This window comes from Falco naumanni, chromosome 1 (assembly GCF_017639655.2).
Source record: "Falco naumanni isolate bFalNau1 chromosome 1, bFalNau1.pat, whole genome shotgun sequence".
NCBI lineage: Eukaryota > Metazoa > Chordata > Aves > Falconiformes > Falconidae > Falco > Falco naumanni.
The window spans coordinates 52,434,248-52,455,583 of record NC_054054.1 but is presented as its reverse complement, the minus strand read 5'-3'; the positions used below and the strand labels follow the sequence as shown (position 1 = coordinate 52,455,583).

General features: G+C 39.4%; 1 protein-coding gene across 3 annotated transcripts in view; it reads left to right on the top strand.

Moving 5' to 3' along the window:
* The window catches only part of SLC2A9 (solute carrier family 2 member 9), a 107,251-nt gene that overhangs the window by 38,039 nt on the left and 47,876 nt on the right, over positions 1 to 21,336 (top strand). For all 3 annotated transcript variants that reach the window (XM_040594041.1, XM_040594031.1, XM_040594022.1), the window contains 3 exons: positions 838 to 970; positions 9,941 to 10,128; positions 17,194 to 17,304. In XM_040594041.1, coding sequence (XP_040449975.1) covers positions 838 to 970; positions 9,941 to 10,128; positions 17,194 to 17,304 — 432 coding nt within the window. The remainder of the gene's footprint in view (positions 1 to 837; positions 971 to 9,940; positions 10,129 to 17,193; positions 17,305 to 21,336) is intronic.

Genomic DNA, 21,336 nt, shown 5'->3' with positions numbered 1-21,336 from the left:
CAGTCAGCAAGGATGCAGTGCAATCTGCCTTTGATCTAGCCAAGCTTTTGAAAATGTGCTAGACACGATTCCTGAACAGTAGGCCAACTGAAGTCTCAGCAGGCTTTTCAATTAAGAACCAAGTCTGAGATTAGAAAACATTGAATTTAATAGATGAATGCTGAACTTGGAGAAAAGGAGTATAACATTTCATCTTGCCATTCAGTTGGAACAGAAGGTATCTTAAGAACAGGTTGAGGGCCATTTTGCAGGAGAAAATAATACTGCTGGCACCTTTCTCCTTCAGCTACTTTAAAGTATCCTGTCTGGAGAGTAAGCCCAGAGCCAGATGAGCTCTCTACTACCTTTCCCAGCCTTTTCCTGAAAGAGCTTTGCTCAGGTCGCTCTCTGTAGCTGGTTTTAAATAATGAATGCATTTGAGGATGTTAACAACTTTGTTTCAGTTGCTTTCAAAGAAAATTATCAAAGTCAAGTTGTATCTGAAATCTGCTGTGAGTGGGGATGACTTGTAGAATAGTATTTGAGTACATGTCATATTTTTACATGTATAGTTGTTAATGCTGAAGGAGCAGAAGAACATTTTATGTATTGCTGTTTTCCAGCTGTCTTGTGTGTGTCTCTTCAGCCAGTTGATAGCTTGAATTCTGTCTTCCTTGGCCCTTGAGTAAGATGATCTGCAGGGGAAGTCTTCAGACTGCTTACTAAGCTCAAGCAAATGACATTACTCTGCTCATTGACACAATATGTTGAATGATGAAAAGTTAACACTAAAGCTATTTTTCTTCCTAGTGTCACTGTGGGAGGGTATTACTGACTTCTGTTTGCATGTGTTTACAGGAATCTCGATGGCCTTACTTATTTGGAGCAATCATTGTTCCTTCATTGATACAAGTCATGATTCTGCCTTTTCTTCCTGAGAGTCCTCGTTACCTCCTACTTGAAAAACATAACACAAGCAAGGCAGAAAAAGGTATGAGGTGTTACTTTCTTGCGACAAAGGCAGTTTATGGTAGGGGTGCAGGCTAAGTAAATTCTGCAATCACAGTAAAAGCAGAACTGTTCCAATAGGAGAAATTCTCTTGGGAATTATTTTTCCCTCACCTTTTTTGTTTGTCTGTGTGTGTGTAAATATGACTGTTGCTTTGAATTTTTTTCTAAAATAAATTCTCCAACAAGTTAACCTATAGCATTATGCGATGCAAACCTAACCAAATCATCTTGCTGTTGTGTGTCAGCCATTATGTGCAGGGTTCATTTGGGAGTGAATGGTGATTCAGTCTTCACGACTCTTCCTTCTCTACAGTTTTTAGTTTGGCTAACAAAACTACCAATTCTGTTGCCGGTTTATTTTCAGTAGTCAGTGTGTTTGACCCTGTGCTTCTGTAAATCAATAACCTTTCTAGGTCTAATAAAAACCTTATACACCTATTTAACTGAAGCCTTCCGATGCTTCCATATAGCTTGCTTTAGTTTCAAAGTCACAGACCAGAGTGTTTTGTTCTTACTTTAGGTTCTATCTATAAAAGAATTTGCTTATGTCATCACAGCTACTGTATACTCTGCCCCAGTAAAATTACTATGATCAGTTTGAGTTCCAAGATGTCATCTCATTATGGCTGAGAGAATGTTGAAAATCTGTTTTTGCTGATTATAAGGACACATTAAAAATAGTGTACAAAGAAGGAGTCTGATTATAATACCAAAATGTTTGCAGAATATAACTGGACTTTAAAAATGATTCCCAGAAACTTCATTAGAATATAACTCTTAACATTTTTAGTCACCAACAAGTTGCTTGCAAAATTACTTGCAAGGTGTGAATCAGCACCTGAAAATTAAATGTAGTAATCTTTTAGCATGAAATTAGTACAACTCACTCTATTCTGTTTCTTCTGCTATGAAATGAAAAACCATCCTTTTTTGTTTTGATGAGCTCTCTGAAGCAGAAATGGCACTCTAATGAAGAGGCTCCTGTGTTGTCTCAGTTTGGTGATGAATGAATAATTCTGTAAATGTTGGAGCCCGAGATGTTTAGATACAGTTCAGTGTTTAAAAAAAAAAATGTGCAAAAGCAACAAGGCTTTGGGGAGAGTTCTTTAGCTTTACAGAGTCAGCAGAGATTTAGTGAGGCAGAGAACAGCTTTTCCAGGGACTGTGAAGGATAGGGCTTGCCTACCAGCCGTGATCAGGGCACCCAGCAGGGATGCAGTAGTGAGCAGCTTGAGGCTGGCTCTTGAGTAGTAACTTCTGCAGCACCGCAGCTGGGCTGGGAAGAAACACCTTTGGGTGCCAAGTTTAAACTGGCTCATTTCTACCTGATAAATTCTAGATACATTTCCAAAACTATGGCTGGCAAAGAGTCCAGATCTGCAATGCTATTGCATAATGTCACACTTGTTACAGGGATCTGTTGGAAATCCTGCCACAGCACCTGGAAACCTCAGCACTCACAGTGATGCTGGACCTCATAGGTAGAGTTTAAAAACTGTAAAAAATTGGCAGTAAAATAGCACCACCTGCCTTGAAATTCACACCATTTACTGTTACTGGTAATGGGCCAGCTGCAATCCGGGATGTTTTCAGCATACATGTTCTGAAAATGATTTGAAAGCTACTCTAGGGGCATTGGAGGTGGATCTTGGAGTAGAAGACATCAGGAGAGCAAAGTTACCCACACTTATTTGGTGGTTGAAGGGAAATGAGTTTTAGCAATTGGCTTGCTGGTTACCAGAAGGTGGCTTTCATGAGCCACCTTAAAGACTATAAATTTAGATACTCAGAAAAAAAAGAGGAGACTGGTATAAAAAACCTTTCAATGTAACTACTTATCAGTAGAAGCTTTTGGACCTGATTAATTCTAAAAGAAGAAATTAATACTGAGATACATTTTAGTACAGAGTGATACTCATTTTGAGTATAGTTTACAGAGCTTTCAGAACAGCTAGGGTCTGGTGATTCTAGACAGAGGTTTGCAAAGGACCATAGGAAGTCAAATGTATACGTCCCCCTGAATTTCTCTCCTGTTCCTTGCCTGTCAAGCAGCCATCCTTCCAGAACTGTCCACCTTGTTGAACAGGCAAGGTTGCCTGTAGGATATCAGGTGCAAAACAGGTAAGGATGATTCTTAGACATTGTTTTGGAGTTCATAAAATCCACCTGTAAGGCAGCATAGATCATATCATCATATACTTCTGTGTTATAAAGTATCTTATTATGAAGCATGCTAGGAACACAAGCAATTTTCTTGCCATTGCACATCCTTTGTAATCTCCCCTCTCCTAATGTAGATTTGCAAGCAAGAGGATCTTTGGATCTCTGTTCAGCATGTGAGTAGCTGGGGAAGGAGTTTGATTCATGGAACTATTGGGCAGAGGACTCCTGTGATGTTAGACCAGTAGTGGGGGTTTGGAGCCCTCCTCCCCACCCCAGGGAATGTGGAGAAATCCAGATTAGGTATGAGCCAAGTTTCGGATATCTGGAGTAAGGTAGTGGAATAATGAAAGCAGGTAGGGAGGGGAATTCACAAAATAGGGCAGTGAATAACTTTGAATCAGCAATCAAGAAAAATCATCTGGATGTTAGCATTATCTGCAGAAATGGGGGAGGAAAAGCCTGAGTATCAGAGGGATCAGAGGAGTCTGTGGGTTATTAAAAAAACCTACTGCTTGTAAGCCATATAATGACAATGCAGTATTTTCCCTTTTAATGACTACAGTAATGCTTTTAAATTATTTGCCTCTTAAGTTAAAGCTGCATATTAATTTCAGAAATGTGCAAGCCTTTCTTCTGACTAAATCCTTTTTCTTTCCCCTAACGGATCAAGGCTATTCATGCAAATATACATTTCACTGTGGATTATATCTTGTTGGAGAAATATAAAACTGTTATTTGTAAAAGGTCTGCTGTATTTAAGGCAGATGACTACATTAGTCTTTATGAAATAGTCTAAAATGTACATGTATGTCAAAGCTTCTAAAATGGAGATGACAACATTAATCTTCCTAATCATTTTAGAGCAATAAAAATCCAGTGGGATAATATAAGTCATTGAGTTCCCACAAAGTTCTGCTCCTGCTTTCGTCCTTCCTTTTCTTCTGTCCTCAGGAGATAACCAGACTATAACTACCAAAATATGAGCATCCTCGTTCTCTTTCTTGGCAGAGCTGTAAAAGAGCATGTCTTTTAACTGGAAAATAAGAGACTGAACGAGGGAGCAGGACCAAAATGTGTTGTGTAAGTGATGAAAAAAGAGAAGGAGTGAGGTTAGAGCAGGCAGACATCATGTGCAAGCATAAACCACACCACCATGAAGCTACTCTGTGAGCAGAGGAGTAGTGAGGCCTCAGATGAATGATGTCTCCTGAGTTCCATTAACAGGGGTCGACCCGGTTCCCTTCTTTTCCCCTTCTAGCAGTGCGAACAGTGCATTCTGTGGGTGGCTGAGCCAGTGTCTGCCTCATCAGCCGTACAGACACCGTGGCTGACTTGTAGTTGTCTGCTTTCAAATGCAATGCTAACAGCAAGGATCTGCTTATCTTCCTGGAGGTCTGTATCCAACTCACTGGGACCAACAGGAGCTGAGCTGTCTCCCGTATTCCTGTCTCACTGCTGAATGTGGGAGAACTAATTTATATGTTGTGAGGGGAGAACAGTAGACTGGACCAACACAATCTGTAAACCTGTTTTGCTCAGGAAGCTGAAAGTCTAGTAATGGGGAGAAGGTGGAGCCATTCCAGCTCCCCGCCCAGGTCCTGTAACTAACATGGTCCTCTTGAGGTAAGAACAGAAGGGAGAAAAATGCCTAGTATTTAACTGATGTGATCCTTCTTTAATAATGCTCACCAGACAGCAGAGGAGAAATGGCTATTTAAATGGTTGAGGAAATGGTCTTTGGAAGGAGATTGTTACTCACTTGCTAGAGAGCACTAGGAATGGAGAGTAACGAGTAGAAACAGGAAGAAAAAAATCCTGCTGCTGTAATCAGGCAGTTTACCATTCAAGCTGTAGGACAGTAAGACAGGAATTTGACATGAGTTGTCTATTAGTTCCATGCCAGGTAGACCCCTGGTCTGTGACTGTAGCAGTGATGTAGTATAAATAAAAACAGTTGTTGTTGTTGTAGTAGTAGTGTGATTAAACAGAATATTTTTATGAATAACAACATTGGTTATAAACACTTTCAATTGGAGAGTTTATGTGTTTCTTTTGGAGAATATTGTTAGAAGGAGGAAACTTGCATTTTTGATGCAGCTGCAGGTCATTGTAAATCAATAATGGAATTCAGCTGGCATCCCAGTTTGCCAGAGAACAGAATATTCTTAATGTCTTAAGGGTCAAATAACTTAGACAAAATGTCACAGCAACATCTGTTGGTGACATACAAAGTCTGTTCATCTAGTGTGTTCAGTCATACATTAAAACTCCCATGGTTATAAAAGTAGCATTACAACAGGTATAATAAGAAGTGTAGATTTAGGAATCAGTCTTAGAAAGATGGATTAGAGTTGATACTTTTCATGTGATGAAAGAGCGAGGCCATTCCTGATTTATAAAAGGAGGTAGGTAATTTTTTACAAAGTTCCTCATGGGGCCCACATGGACAGGAGAGAGATTAAAACCAAAGTTGCAGCAGGAACAAATTACTGCAAATCCAGTGATTTAGATAAAGTTGTAAGGGCTGACAACAAGGACATCCATGATTTAGTTTTGTTTATCTGTGGGTTTTGTATGTCTCTAAGCGTTATAAGCTGTGTTTATTGGAAAGGAAGAGACAGCCATGACTACTATATTTGCTGGCTTATGGTAGAGGCTCCATCTCAAATGGTTGCTGGCTGCCAAAAGCTGGAGTGTTTGTGGTGTGTCTGTTTAAAACCAAAACTTTTCTTAAATCTCCTGTCCGTTACAAAGGATACTTGGGTCACTGGACCTTTGATACAACTCAGTTTACCAATTGTGTTATTTTGGGGTGGCATGCAGGTATTTTGTTTTACCTGTACATCTTGGCTAGTTTCAAGTGAATCTGAACAGACCTGGTTTTTATTGATGGTCTGTGAAACCAGACATAAGAGCAGATAAAGACGTAATCCCAAACTGGATAATAACTCACAGAAGATCTGTATGTTGCTTTACTTAGAAGGAAGTGACACATGGGAAAAGCCTAAAACCTTTTGCTTGCAGTTATATTTACTGAATTGGAATAGCAAATTTGAGATTTATTCTCAAACTTTGCTACATGCTAGTAGTTAATATTTTGCTACATTTAAACAGGTATTTAAATGTCTTCTGGCAATGTACATCTAAATTAGTCTCATGGCTATTCAGTACTGTAATAAATTAGTGGTTTATGAAAATAACTGTTTTTTCATTTTGCCAAATATTTTTGTGTTGACATGAAGTTTCTACAGAATTCAATTCAATTCTACGTATTGAATTCAAAAGCATTGAGACAAACAGCAATGCACTCCATATGTTTACTGTCACTCAGAATACTAGCTAGCATTAACAGGAGATGCCTGACTCGGTCTGTCCAGCGCAGTATTGTGTCTCCCACAGTGGTCAAAAAAGATGCTGTTTAAGCAGAGCGTAGACAAAGCTTTGTGTTAAAGACACTGGGTTTAATATGCTTAATCATCAGTGAAGTGAAGGTGAACATGTCCCTGGGAAACAGATTACAATAATACTCATGCAGCTTATTTTTAAGTTTTTAAAGGCATAAGCCCACACTACTACCTGTGACCATTTCTCTCTTCTGCCTCCTCTTGCCTGGGGCTGTCTCTATCCTGTAAATCACACAATAGCATTTTGATCCTTTAAAATGTCTTCTCAAAGTTCACTAATGCTAATTCAGTCTTTACAATAACAGCTGCTTTCTTTGCACAGTGCTGGAAGTACTACAGTGGAAAAAGAATTAGTAGTTCCCTTTGTAGTTGAGTTCTTGAGTGTCTTCAGTTAATTTAAAGGCCTAACTGGTTTTCAAGGCAGTACTGACTGATTTTGTTCAGACCTTTGAACCGCTTTCAAATGTTTTACCTTCACTTAGAGGAGATGAATAAAAACTGGTAGTGTAAATGGAAGGGTTTCCTAGCTCTTTTCCCCTTGATTGGAACCATCCGCTTTTTTAGCTATTTATAAAGGCAGTGTCCCGACATTTGAAAGCTGAGCATCTAGGACCTTCTGATCCAAGGGAATTAAAAAGAAATCTGGGAAAAGTCTAAAAGTTGCTACAACTGTAACTCCTCAGATGGTTTGAAGCATGAAGTGAAAATAAAACCTCCTTAGAGAGAGAAGCAGCCAGTCACAGAGGGAAATGAGTCACTGCAACGGGGAGAGGAATGACTGCAGTACTTCTCAGTGCCAATAATGCAGAGGTTTAAAATGTAAAATGAATAGAATTGAACATCACACATTGAAAGACCTTTGAGTTTTCCAATCTCCCTGCTAATGCAGAATTTATTTCCACATTAATTATGTATAAAATTGTGATTTTTACTGTACTGAAAAAACGTTAATGGAAGAAAATTGAAGATCTGTTGAGTAGCAGGAAAATGTGTTTTTCCAGGAAGACCGAGTGTTGTCTACTCAAAACTATGCATGTATAGCATAGCATTTCCTTAGCATTTCTTGACTTGTTGGTAATTTTAAGTATCTGTCAGAGTTTCCTAGTGACATTCAAATCTCTGGTCCTAGTACCAGGGAGGAAAGAAAAAGAAAGAGTTGTCTGTATTTTTCTTGCTTTGTACTTGGTAATTTTGGTAATTGCATTTTTTACTTCCTTGTTCCTCTAGAAATATAGCAAGCTCCCTTGTGCAGAAAAGACAGATTGCTTTCTTTTTACTTGACTGCACCTATATTTTTGACTTGTGTGCCCTACAGTAATGCCGAGGATTCCAAGGACAGGAAAAATAAAGAAAATTGTGCACTGACCTAATTCACACCGATAAACCAGATGCTTAAAAATCTGAGAAGAGTGTGGCGATAGATGTCTGGTTGTTCTCATCTTTATCTGGATTTTTCTTTATTGGTGCTCTAATAAACACTGAGGGAAGTGTAATTTAAGCATGAGGCATTGACTTTAACATACCATAGACATGCATTATTCTAAGTTTACATTTCTTACTGGTGTCTTTAAATACATCACATTCATTTTAACAAGAGTTTAGAATGTCCTTTAATAATAAATGGGCAGTGGCACAAGAACAAAACTCAGCAGCTTTAATTCTGGGTTCTGAGGTCTGAATTTGTTAACTCATTTCTGATTGTAAGGCCTGTGTGAAAAAATAAATCTCATGCTGTTTCCAAGGGTTTAAAATATTTTGACCTCTCCTCTCCCAGGTGAGAAACTGGATATCAGAATAAATAAATGTTATTAATTGACTCAATGCCCAGAGGTGGTCAGTGTTCACCCCTTAAAAATACGATCCTTCTTGTTAAGCAGAGTCATGTAGGGCCCATTAAAATGTGATAGAAGTGCTAGCTGCCTCTGAAGATCTTGGCCCAGAGCTGGAGTTCCTCATGCTGCCAGACTGGGAGCTAGCAGAGTGTGGAGCGTTGCGCATTTGCCAAAGGGACAGAGAGGGGTTCTCTGGGGGGGGAGAAACTGGTTCATTTGTGTGACCTATCCCTCACAACATTGAAATGCCACTACTTGGCCTTTTCACCTACTGGGTAAAGTTAAAATTTTGTAACTTCAAACCATAAATAGAGCCCGGGCATTTTAACCATGACTAGTCAGTGTCTCTGGCTTTCTTGACCATCCTGTCAAGATGATCCAAAAGAACGTATACTGAATGAAAAATGTGAAGGTCATTTATTTATAAGCAGTACTAAGCAAAGCTGTGGATAAGAGAAAAATTGACTTGACTCTTAGGAGAACTAAATCAACTTATTCACTTAATGAAAATAACAATTTTAAGTGACCTGCTGTGTAAAGGATTGTTTTTAGAGTTAGCATCCTACTGGGTTGTAGAGCCTTGCTGCAGGGGTATATGTAATGTAATGGTTTCTCTGCAGTCATTCCAAGATGATGAGCGTTTTAAACATCTCTTAAAAAGCCAGCCCCCCTGGGGTATGTTCATAAGATTGTGACAAAAGTATCATCAGCATATACAAAATCCATAAAACAGGGTTGGTGGAGGTACACCACCTCCAATAGGGGATATCTCTTTGTACTACTTCTTGGAGGAGGTGTGAGATGGAAAGCTTTTATTATTCACAGTGGAAAGATATCTCAGTAAGTCATCGATGTGCAATAATATGATACTAAATGGTCTGTTTTTCTGGGGAGATAAGGTTGTTTGTTTGCTTACATTTGCCAGGTAAATTCACTCCCATGTCTCCAGTGTTGACAAATAGAAAGTCTTGAACCGCGCTGGGTAATTCTTTCTAATATTAGTCATCCTGACAAAGTGAATTCTTGTCTATATGCTAGTAAAAATGAGGTAATGTGAAGAGTAATAGCTATTCCTTTCAAATGTTTGCCTTTTCTTGCTTTACCAGACTTACCTATGGTTTTGCATCTTATTACTTCTCTATCCAATCTATCTCCAGCAACTAAGTCTGCTGTATTGTTGGGCTGCAAAAGTAGCCAAGTCAAATAATGTTCAGAACTGTTTTGCAATTAAACCCTTTTTTTTCAGGTTACACAGGGGTTTGACTGCACTGGACCCTAGGTTGTATTAAAATACATATGAAATAATATAAGGAGAGATCTGGTAGGGTGCTAAATAATTTCTACTCTTGTTGCAGTTTCTGAGACCAGTTGCAGGGATGAGCCAGATCATACCCAGAGCAGAATGATATTATTGGCAGAAGAATAATTAATATGTAGCCCATGTATGTGTCCTGTTTGTGTCACACGTTTTCATTTCTGTGAAACAAGTCTGTTGTAAGTGCACACGTAGTGCCAAGTGCCTGGCCTGAAATACATGTCCTCTCTTTGTAGCATTTCAGACTTTCCTTGGGAAAGATGATGTGTCTCAGGAAGTAGAAGACGTTTTGGCAGAGTCTCGAGTCCAAAGAAACACCAAGTTAGTGTCAATACTTCAGCTGCTGAGAACCCGTGCCGCGCGATGGCAGATCATTACGGTGGTCGTCACCATGGGCTGCTACCAGCTCTGTGGGCTAAATGCTGTAAGTGTCCTTCTTCAGTTCATGGCATCTCCTGGGTTGCTTCTTTCTTTCTTCTCAATACAAGATTTCTGTTATACCATTCAGCAATCTCTATGACTTTCATTTTTGGCTGTTTCTTACTTGTAGTGATTTTGTTAGACCAGCATGTGGGAAGGTCCATGGAGATCTGTATCATTTATTGTTGTTTTTTTTTAACAAAAAAAAGAAAAAGGGAGGGAAGCTATGTTGTGTTAACTTGGAAGGTATACATGAAAAGGTAGCGCAGAGCAGCAAAGAGCGTGCAGCTTCTGCTTCTGATACTCCGATTCTCTGTTTCTGGTCAGTTAAGATCTGGTGTGCTATGCCCCTTGCTTGTTCATGTTTGTTAGGTAAACTTGGTCTTTTAAGAAGACGTTTCTGCTTAAATCAAATGGATTAATTCAGTTCTGTACTTGTAGAAGTCAGTAAAAGTTCCTGCAAGTGATTTTAAGAGGTTGCACTGGATGTTTGATTTTTGCTGTTCTTTTATACAATTTGAGGCGTAAGCTGTGTTTTCAATATGCCTTTCTCAGAAAATGGAGCAAAAGAGGAAAAAAGACACAGAACAGTTAATAGTGGGAAGTCCTGTTGACTATTAATATGTCTGAGGCTAATGGATATCAAAGTCATCATTTCCATCTGTCTGAACCTATTGCATCAGCTAGAAGAGGGTCACAGGGCAATTTAGGTTGGAAGAGATCTTTGGAGGTCATCTGGTCCAAACTCCTGCTCAGAGGAGGACTGACTTCAGGGTTGGCTCAGGCTACTGAGGGCTTTGTGCCATTGAGTTTTAAACATGACCAAGGGTAAAGAGTCCACAACCTCCCTGGGCAACCAGTGCCAGGTGTTTTCACCACTGTGGAAAGATTTTTCTTTATATCCAGTCAGAATTTTCTTTGCTGCAGCTTGTGACATCTGGCTTAGGTGCTTTATATTGCACAGCACGAATGTTCTCATGAAGCACCTCAAAGCAAAACGGGTTTTCATCATGCTTCAAAGGTGTACAATGCTTATGTATATGAAAGGCAGTATTATCACTGCTGAAAGGACCTCTCACTCTGGCTTTGTGCATTATAGCATGCTTCACCTAGTTTTTTCTCCCCAAGGGCTAATCAGTGATAATAAATGTAAATGCTTGTGATACCTAAACCAACTAGTTCAGGCTTATCTCAGGTATCGCTATAACTTTAAAACTCCCAATACAAAGTAGTTCATTCAAGACCATTTGAAAGATTAATGCAATTAGAACTCTGGTATCAAAAAGTTTTTGACAAAATCCTAGGAGGGAAAGATTTTTATAGGATTTGTATAGGTGGTGTTTTCTAATTGTAGAATTTCAGTGCTAATGACAGGCTATTTTGTTCCTTATTGTGGATACTTATTTTAAGAAAAGAAATGAAATTTTCTTGTCATCCAATCTTTCTAAGATTTATCAACGCATAAGTGAAATAAAATGACACTTAGACTGTTCAAATAATAAAGCACATTGCTTAACAATAAAAACAAAAAATGGCACAGCTAAATTTTCAGGGGAAATAGAAGTTTAATGGAGGAGACTTCATAGATGACAGAAATTGTCCAGTATTCCATGGCAGAAAAAAGCCACACTCTCATAGCTTAAATGGAGGCAGAGGAGGATAGTGAGACATGACCAGTCCAGAATGGATGCCAGAGTTCTTGTACAGTGTTATTGTGTGCCCACTTTCTGAAAATATGCCTCAGAAGAACTTTGTCAGGAAACCTGTGTGTCGAGTTGATTGTTTCAAGCCTTACCTTTTTTTTATTGTTTGTTACTCCTCCCATGCAGTGCCAATAAACATGAAGAAAATAAATTCACACAAAATTTGCATTCTGAAATTGATTATTTAAATAGTTAATAATAATAGTTAATTGTAAAAATAATCAAATTATAAGAGAGGTGAAGAGAAATAGCTGGACCACTTGAGTAAGAGACCAGGTTTCAATTCTTTGTCTCTTTTGCATGGCTCTCCTGGCTGATACTGTTCAAGTCACCTGAAGCTGAGAGATTAGTGGACAGGTACAAGTGTGACAGATACTGCTGAACCTGGGTCTTGGTCTGCCTGATTGCATCTGAACTAACCTGCTGGGTGTGAGCCAGCATCAGCAAGGTTTAACTGGCTGTGAACGCTTCCTTCTAACTCATAGCTCCCACCAATTGCTTTGTCTGTAGTGCTCTATTAGTCAGTCTGGTCTTTTCCACAGCTACCATCTGGGCTGGGCATATGGGAAAGTTGGACTTCTTGCAGGCAAGAGTCTCAGGTCACTCTCTGGGGAAATTACCAACTGGCAGACTTCTGTAATCATCCTGCTGGTATCTGAGAAAACTTGCTTCCTTTTAAGGCTTTTACTTTGCAAATAAAAATTCTTTTTGCTTAAAAACAGTACATTTGTTGGTTTCCACATGGAACATAAATGATGGTGAAGCCCTGATCGTATTAGTGTATTCAATTATAACAAAATGCCAGGCAGTCTGACCTAAATTTACATAAATAAATTAATCTGTATTAGTCTCTTTTCATCTGATAAAATTCATGATACATATCATCCATAATAAATTTATTTATCTTCCACTATTGTATCTCAGTTAGAAGACACAAAACTACAGTGAAATTCTCTTTGGTGATCTTTATCCTTTTTCATACCAAGAAATGTACTATACTGCGTATCACTTTAAGGAAATAATTCCCAAAGTGGGATCCCTGGGCATCTGTTGCATCTGTCCTTAAAGCAGAGGGCAAGAAACCATGCTGGGGTCAGGTGTCTGTGCAGCAATGCATGTTTTAAGTATGCAAATGATCTGCCATGGCACACTTGGTATGGAGAAGACTCGGCATTGGGTAGTGTAGGAAGGGGAGAGTATACAGTGTGCAACACCATATATGTCTGTGTTGTTGCCCATCTTTTTTTGTTTGTTGCTTTCTTTTCCTGCTGAATAGTTGAATTGCTTAGGAAGAAATGTATGTAGGGAGCTGTGGATGGAAAATAAAAGGAATAGAAATCTGAGTCAATGCTAGAGGTATCAATGGTGTGAGAAAGTTTGGGAATACCACTGATAACATATACCACATGCCACTTTAAACTAAGAGATTATAGCTTATGATAAGCAAAGAAAGCACATTTCATACAGATAATGGCAATCTACAGACAAGAATGCTAAATTGTTCCCTCCAGACTCACAGAGATCGTACTACAGAGATGCAGCTGTTCCTTAATGACAGCTGTTTAATGACCAAAGTGGCAAAGTTTTACTTCAGCCTATGAAGCAGCAGCAACCGACCATAGGTGCAGGAAATTAGATGTCCCTGTGTTGATTTGGACTCGGCAGCAGTTGTTTCTGGGTTTTTGGACCTTCTGCCCTATTTTCCACAGCTCCTTCATTCCAAAACTTTTAGCCCAATCATTAGCAAATTTTGTTAGCTAATGAAATCACTAGCTAAACAAAAAAAAACATGTCAGAAAAACAACTGGTGAAAGTAAACCAGTCATCATTAGCCTAGGAAATTTGTCCCAGTAATACTCTAGAGCAATGTCTTTCGCTGTTTAATGATACACAGGTTGAAAAACATTCACTTTTATTGTTTTGAAATGTGTGCTTCTTGTTAATTTTTACACTAATTTATTTTTGTGCTGCTACAGAGACTAATAAGTCACTAAACTTCATGCTGTCTTTGCTCTGCCAGTTTTTTAATCCATCTGTATTACTACCCCTCTTCCCATCAATGGCTAGTCAAGCTCTTCTGTAAAACCACTTGCAAAATGTCTTGTGTTCTAGTTGTCATGTTTTTGCAAATTGCATTCAGGAGTTGTCTCTTTGCCCTCTTCTCTTTCAAGGGCTGTATACTTGCAATATTGCTATCCTTCTCAGAAACTCTGCCTGCTATGCAAAACTGATACCAGGAACGAAATGCCTAAACTACAGGGTCTCTGACTTTTATTGCATGAAGTTTTCAATCTTGTAACTTGCTGTATGGAGAAAAAATTTACTTTTATCACAGTTTTGTCTTACTTTGTTTTCCTTATGTACTGACTAGGTATATGGGAGGTCAATAGTTTGTCAGAGTACTGGGTCCAAAAAAATTTATTAGTGAGCATAAACACTGCAGAGGGAATTGGGAGCTGATCCTTGGTTTTGCTTTAGTCTGTGCTCTGTATCAGCAGGCCAATGAAGTGCACAGTTAACACCAGTGCATGCTACATGAAGGCAGATTACTTCATATGGAGATTTGCTGCTGTCACTTATTGTCACTGCATCTGGTGAGAAATGATGTGCCATCAGTAGGCATAAAAGTCTACAGTCAGATTCTCTTTATCTGTAAGGTGATATAGGTGACTTTAGTCCTTGGTATTTTATTTTACTTTTTTTTTAAATGTAAGGTGAGTTGGATTTTCTTCTTTGGTCTGGGAGAAGCAGCTTTGCTGAAGGGCCAGTTGAGAATATAGAATTACTTTTTTTTTTTTTTTTGCAAAGCTCCTGAATTAGTATCTTGAACAGATGTAGCATATGTATAATATGCTGATAGGCAACAGGGTTTTCCTCATGTGATCAAAACACTTCCATTCATCAGACAAGCGTTTGCTTAGCAGTGCTTGCCCTGTTAGGGCTTGTCACACGGACAGCATATGGTAAAATATATAGCTGCTACTTTTATGTTTCGTGTCACCATTAACTCTGGCTTTCAGGGATTTTTTATTTTATTTATTTTTATTTTATTTTTTTTATTCTGATAATCTGTTGTTTCAATGGTTTTTCATATTCTCTGGTAAATATGTTATCTTTTTGTTCTCCAAGGCAGCCTCTTCTTGTTGCACGCTTTTGGCCACCAAAATCTTTGGCTAGTTCTTTGCTGTCACCTTGAGTCCAACTGAAATATTATATGGTTTTCAGATTTTATTTGTGATGTGAATGGGGCTCTGATACTTACCAGATTTCTTATTTTGGAGTATTACCACTATATATTCTCATCTGTATATTGTCACCACTGGGTATGGTTTTACTGACCAAACATGAATGGCTTCCTCTAAGCTAGTAACCCTATGCCCCTGTGTTGCTGTGTCAGCTCCTATCTATCTAGCCTATGATTAATTTCATCCTAAAAGCAGCTTTTTACTTTTCACCGAGCAACTCTCACTCTAAAAGTGTCTTTTCTTTGTGTTGATAATGGTGACTATTTCTGGGGACCTACAGCCTGTCAGCCTGACGTCGGTGCTGAGAAATGTCATGGAGCAGACCAGCCTGAGTGCCATCACACAGCACATGCAGGCCAACCAGGGGATCAGATCCAGCCAGTGTGGGTTTATGAAAGGCAGGTCCTGTTTGACAAATGTGATCTCCAATGACAAGAAGACCCACTTAGTAGATGAGGAAAGGGTTGTGGATGTTGTCTACCTGGGCCTTAGTAAAGCCTTTGACACAGCATTGTCTCCCATCGCATTGTCCTGGAGAAAGTGGCTGCTCATGGCTTGGATGGGTGGACTCTTTGCTGGGTTAAAAGCTGTCTGGATGGCCAGGCCTGGAGTGAATGGAGTTACATCCACTTGGTGGCTGGTCACAAGTGGTGTTCCCCAGGGCTCAGTACTGGGGCCAGTTCTCTTTAATATCTTCATCAATGATCTGGACGAGAGGGTCGAGTGCACCCTCACTAAGCTTGCAGACACCACCAAGTTGAGTGGGAGTGCTGATCTGCTTGAGGGCAGGAGGCTCTGCAGAGGGACCTGGACAGAATGGAGCGATGGCCCGAGGCCAAGTGTGTGCGCTTCAACAAGGCTCAGTGCCGGGGCCTGCGCTGGGGTCACACCAAGCCCACGCAGCGCTGCAGGCTGGGGGCAGAGCGGCTGCCAAGCTGCCCAGCAGAAAAGGGCCTGGGGCAGAAAACGGCCATCTGCATACGAGCCGGCAGCGTGCCCAGGGGGCCAGGAAGGCCAACGGCATCCTGGCTTGTATCCAAAACCATGTGGCCAGCAGGACCAGGGCAGCGACCATCTCCCTGCACTTGGCACTGGTGAGGCTGCGCCTCGACTACGGTGTTCACCTGTGGGCCCCTCAGGACGAGGAAGACACAGAGGTGCTGGAGCGTGTCCAGGGGAGGGCAACGGAGCTGGTGACGGGTCCGGAGCACAATTCTTAGGAGAAGCGGCTGAGGGGACTGGGGTTGTTTAGCCTGGAGAAAAGGAGGCTCAGCGGGGACCTTCTCACTCTCCACAACTACCGGAAAGGAGGCTGCAGCAAAGCTGGTGTCGGTCTCTTGTCTCAAGCAAGAAGCAACAGGATGAGAGGAAATGGCCTCAGGTTGTGCCGGGGGAGGTTTGGATTGGAAATTAGGAAAATTTTCTTCACTGAAAGGGTTGTCAAGCATTGGAACATGCTTCCCAGGGAGGTGGTGGAATCACCATCCCTGGAAGTGTTTAAAAAATGTGTAGATGAGGTGCTTAGGGACATGTTTTAGTGGTGGACTTGGCAGTCCTGGGTTAACAGTTGGACTTGATGATCTCAAAAGTCTTTTTCAACATAAATGATTCCATGATTAGGGTGATGTCTTGACTGCAGTGAGGTTAAGGTGAGAAATCTCACACCTTCTGACCAAAATCGAACCGTTTTTGCATTGCCTCTCACCATCTCTTTCCTGTTCTCTCTTCTGTTGTTACATGCCATCAAAGTATTCTGTAAAACCACTCAAACCTGCTTTTTAAGCAGCATGGCTCAGCCATACCAAACCTATTTGTATCCTCCTGTTCAAGCTTAAAGTGCATTTCTTTGATTTACTCCTAAAGTGAATTAAGCTAAATTGAGTTAATGCTACTTGTAATTCTGCCTGGATCTGCAAGCAGAAGTACAGCAGTGTTGTGACTAATGCACCTGAAGTTTGCACCTTCCCTTCATTCGTTGCCCTGACCAGCTCTTGGTCATTTGGGAGTGCTCAGTGTTTTAACAAGTCTGTTCTCTGGCAGATCAAACGCTTGAAGTGAATACTGATATGTGGTAGTTCAAAACATAATGATTAATAACTCATTTTCTTCTCTCTGGTACAGATCTGGTACTACACAAACAGCATCTTTAGTGAAGCTGGAATCAATCATGAAACAATCCCCTATGTTACTCTAAGTACTGGTGCTGTTGAGACTGTGGCTGCTGTTCTTTCTGTAAGTGTGGTTATAAAAATCCATTAACATGCTTGCTATTTAAATTTGTGATTTTGTTTCCTTATACAGGTTAAAATATAAACAGAATAGTATATTGACAGTTGTGTGTAATGGTTGATAAAACAATTGAAAATATTATTTCTAGGTTTAATCATAAACCCAGTTTCATGGCTTGGGATTTTATTTTTTTTTAGGAAGACGATCTTTAGTTTTAGTTGCATAAAAGGAGCATAAAAAGTTGACATATCCTAGGGCCCTTTGTATGAATGAAGTGGAAGAAGGCAGGAACAGTAAGACCTGAACTATATTAAGTGATAACTCATGAATTATTTCACCTGGTAGAATAACTTTACTTGGTAGAAGTTTATTCACATCTTGATCTTCATGTGCCTGCTGGAAAGCGGGCAGTGTTGTTGGAGAAGGCTCAGCCATAGTACAGCTAGGTGTGTTCAGTGTGGATTGCAAAAACAGCCATATGTCTTACTGGGCATGTTCTAATGACATTTTTTTTATAGTAGTTTACAGGCAGTGAGGAAAATTCTTCAGCCGTTTCAAAATATGGGAGTAAAAGTTTGTAGCCTGCCTTGGTGGAAGCATAGCCAGCATGCTAGAACAACGTTTTCCCATGTTATGTAAAATTCTGCTGTCTCATTCAACAAGGGCAAGCAGGCATCCTTTCATAATATGTGAGCTCCTTGGTAGGTTGTGTACCTTTGCTATGTACTGAAAGTAAAGGAAGATGTTAATAAAAAACATTATCCACACAAACTTTTTTCTTTCCTATTTCAGAATGGAAAAGTTGACTAGGAAAAAAAATGAGCAAACTAAACCTGAAAGTTTTAGTAGGTGAATACAGGATTAATTGCTAACAGAAAGACATTTCTGTTTGCATGGCAATAAATAAGAAACAATGGGAGGGGTCTTTGGAATGGAAAGTTGCAAACAAGCTAATATTCTTTTCTTTCTTTGTTACAATTTTTCCTTGTCTTCATATATTCTATACCAAGTGTATTTGCACAATACTGGACACACTAGACAAGCATTTTTAAATGTCAGAAGAATGAGTTCAGCAAAAAAATCCTTTCCAGTGGCAGAGCAACTGCTTACGACCTATAAAATGTTAAACTAAATCCAGCTATCGAGTATATTTTCTTATACATAAGGACTGTAAGGTCACAAAGATCTTCTTCTGATCTTTGTGAATGTACAAATCTATTTATGGGTAAACCATCTTTTTTTTTTAATTAAAGGGACATTCTTCTCAATATGTGGAAATAGTGAAGTATGGAAGTCCCTGCCTCTTACAGTTTTTTTCTTTCTGATACTGCAAAAATGCTTCTTTGTTTCAGACATATGTAAAAATAATAACAATAATCCTGCCAGTGATTTAAGTGAAGAATGCACCTCATTTTTATGGAAATGGATGAAAATTACATGGAAATGATTCCATGATATTAAAGCTGTTCTATTAATAGAGTCTGACATCTTTTCAGTTCCTTCTTTGCTATCAGTTTCTTGGGCTTATTCAGAGCATACTGTTCACACATAATGAGGTGGATGTGTCTGCCTGGGTTCCTGGTATGTGTAGTAACTTTTTTTGTGCCTAAGAGGAGTGTTTTTAATAATTTTTCTGTTTGTACTACTCGGTCTGAAAATGCTGATACATTGACATCTCTGCTCCCTTCAAATTTGCACTTTCAGTTCAAGAGAAAAGTTGCTTTGTAGCCTTAATTTTATTTCAGTAATCTTCATAAATGTTTCATTGCTGCTGTTTAAAAGAACAACATGAATTTTGTTTTTCAAATGACAGTTTTGCAGCTTTTCATTTCTACAAGCAGTTTCCTCTAAATTTTTTTCATGTCTAGAACTAAGGGTGGAGATTTCCTCCCACTCCCAACCTCTCAGCTGCAGTTTTTCCTTTTTTTTTTATTTAAAAAAAAAAAGATCTATTTGACAGCATTAAATATTAAGTCAGGTGCATATGTCTTACATGCTAGCCAGAGGGAAGAAGGGAAGAGGCAGGAGAAAGCAAGGGGAGACCTTAATTTTCCTGATATTTTTTTATATGTTGTGCTTGCTAGCAGAAACCAGGTTTTACTAACAATAATTTCCAGGATTTCAGTAGATACTCCTATCAGTAACAGAGGCAGATTTTTTGTTCTCGTAAATGAAATAGCTATTGGAGAAGTCCACAATGAAATCATGTACCATCTCTTATCATTATGCATGTGTTAGGTGGTCATGAGACTCTGAGACTCAGTAAGAATACTTAGGTATTGATGAACTCCATTGATGAGCCCTATATGAATGCCGAAGGAGAAGACTGAAATAAATTTCAGAGAGAAGCAAAACAATATTTAGGAGAAAATATCATTCAAACTGTGAAAAAAATTGAATTTTGAAAGTCTCCCTTTATGTTTCCTGGGAGCATAATAGTAAAAATGTTGATGTGGTCCCTGAGAAAAGGTGAATAACATCACATCCTTCTTACAGCCTTTTATTGCCTCAGATCATTTGGTATGCCTGCTAGCAGCATGCTTTGTCTACAGCTTCATCCCTCTTCCTCTCAAGCAAAAGCAACATAAACAAGACATTGAAAAATTAAACAAACGCATCATCATTTTCCTTTCATTCATACAATTTGGCCATAACTCCTGCTTACACCATCACTTCCTAGATTGCTTAATGAAATACCTGTATTGTAGCATTGTGTACTTGGTGCCCTGGCTTCTCTCTGGGGAGAATGCTGTAAATTTTCTGTGTGTTTTTTTGGTTAATTGTAGACTTCTCCACCCATTGTGCTGAACACAGATTCAGCTTAGAGGATTGACTGGACAAGCTAATTTCAGTTTGCTTCTGATAAAGTTTGATATACTCTGGAATGAAATACTAAATAGATTTCCTTCTCATACGTGTATCGCAGCAGTAAATTATCTAACCCGATGCCATGCTTTTAATCAGGATGAATATACCTAAATAATTCCCTGGCAAATATGTGTTTATTACAAGTCTGTTCTATAAATTCTGCAGTAAGGGGACTCCACAAACTTAGTTATTCTTTAAGATTGGCTACTGTGGCTTCTTCATAATTTTTAGTAATTGACGTTAATTTAATTTAATTGTTGTCTTACTCAGTGGACAGAAAGAACAATGTTGCCAGTGCCTGCCTTTGACAAGGCAACAGGCTGAATGGAAAGGGAGAAGTAAATGTGTGAAAAGATTCCTCCCCCCTCCATGACACCAGCATAGAATAAAAGGGGATGTTATTCAAATTAAGCATCCCACATCCAATTTTGCCATCTGTGGCACCACATTTGGTCTTTATATAATGTTCACAGAAACAGACTAACTATGACTATATTGAGAAGATTATGCCATAAAGCATATCCCATAAGGTGATGCATCAAGGTGTTACTAATGTGTGTTCCAGAGCCTGTGACAAAGCAAAACAAGGGATTCATTCACCCCTTCCCACTGGCAGGCAGGTTCAGCCACCCCCAGGAGAGCAGGGCTGCAGCACAGGTAACAGTTACTTGGGAAGACAGATGCCATAATGCTGAATGCCCCCCCTTCCTTCTTCTTCCCCTAGTTTATATGCTCAGCGTGATGCCATATGGTATGGAATATCCCTTTGGCTAGTTTGTCACCTGTCCTGACTGTGTCCCATCCCAGTTTCCCGTGCCCCTCCAGCCCTCTTGCTGGCAGGTCCTGAAAAACTGAAGAGGCCTTGACTTAGCAACAACCAGAAGGAAACATCAGTGTGCCATCAACATGGTTCTCACACCAAATCCAAAAGGCAGCACTGCACCAGCTACTAAGAAGAAAATTAATTCTATCTCAGCTAAAACCAGGATAGTTTTATAACATGAATCTGACACAAGACAAAACTTAATGCTTTTAACAAATAAATCATCAACAGAAGGAGCTTTGCTTAAAAATATCTACAATTTACTGAAGGGACATAATAGCAATAAGGTAATGGATTTTGTTATGCTGCCTTAAGGGCTGTTCCCAGGCACTGATGAGGCAAAA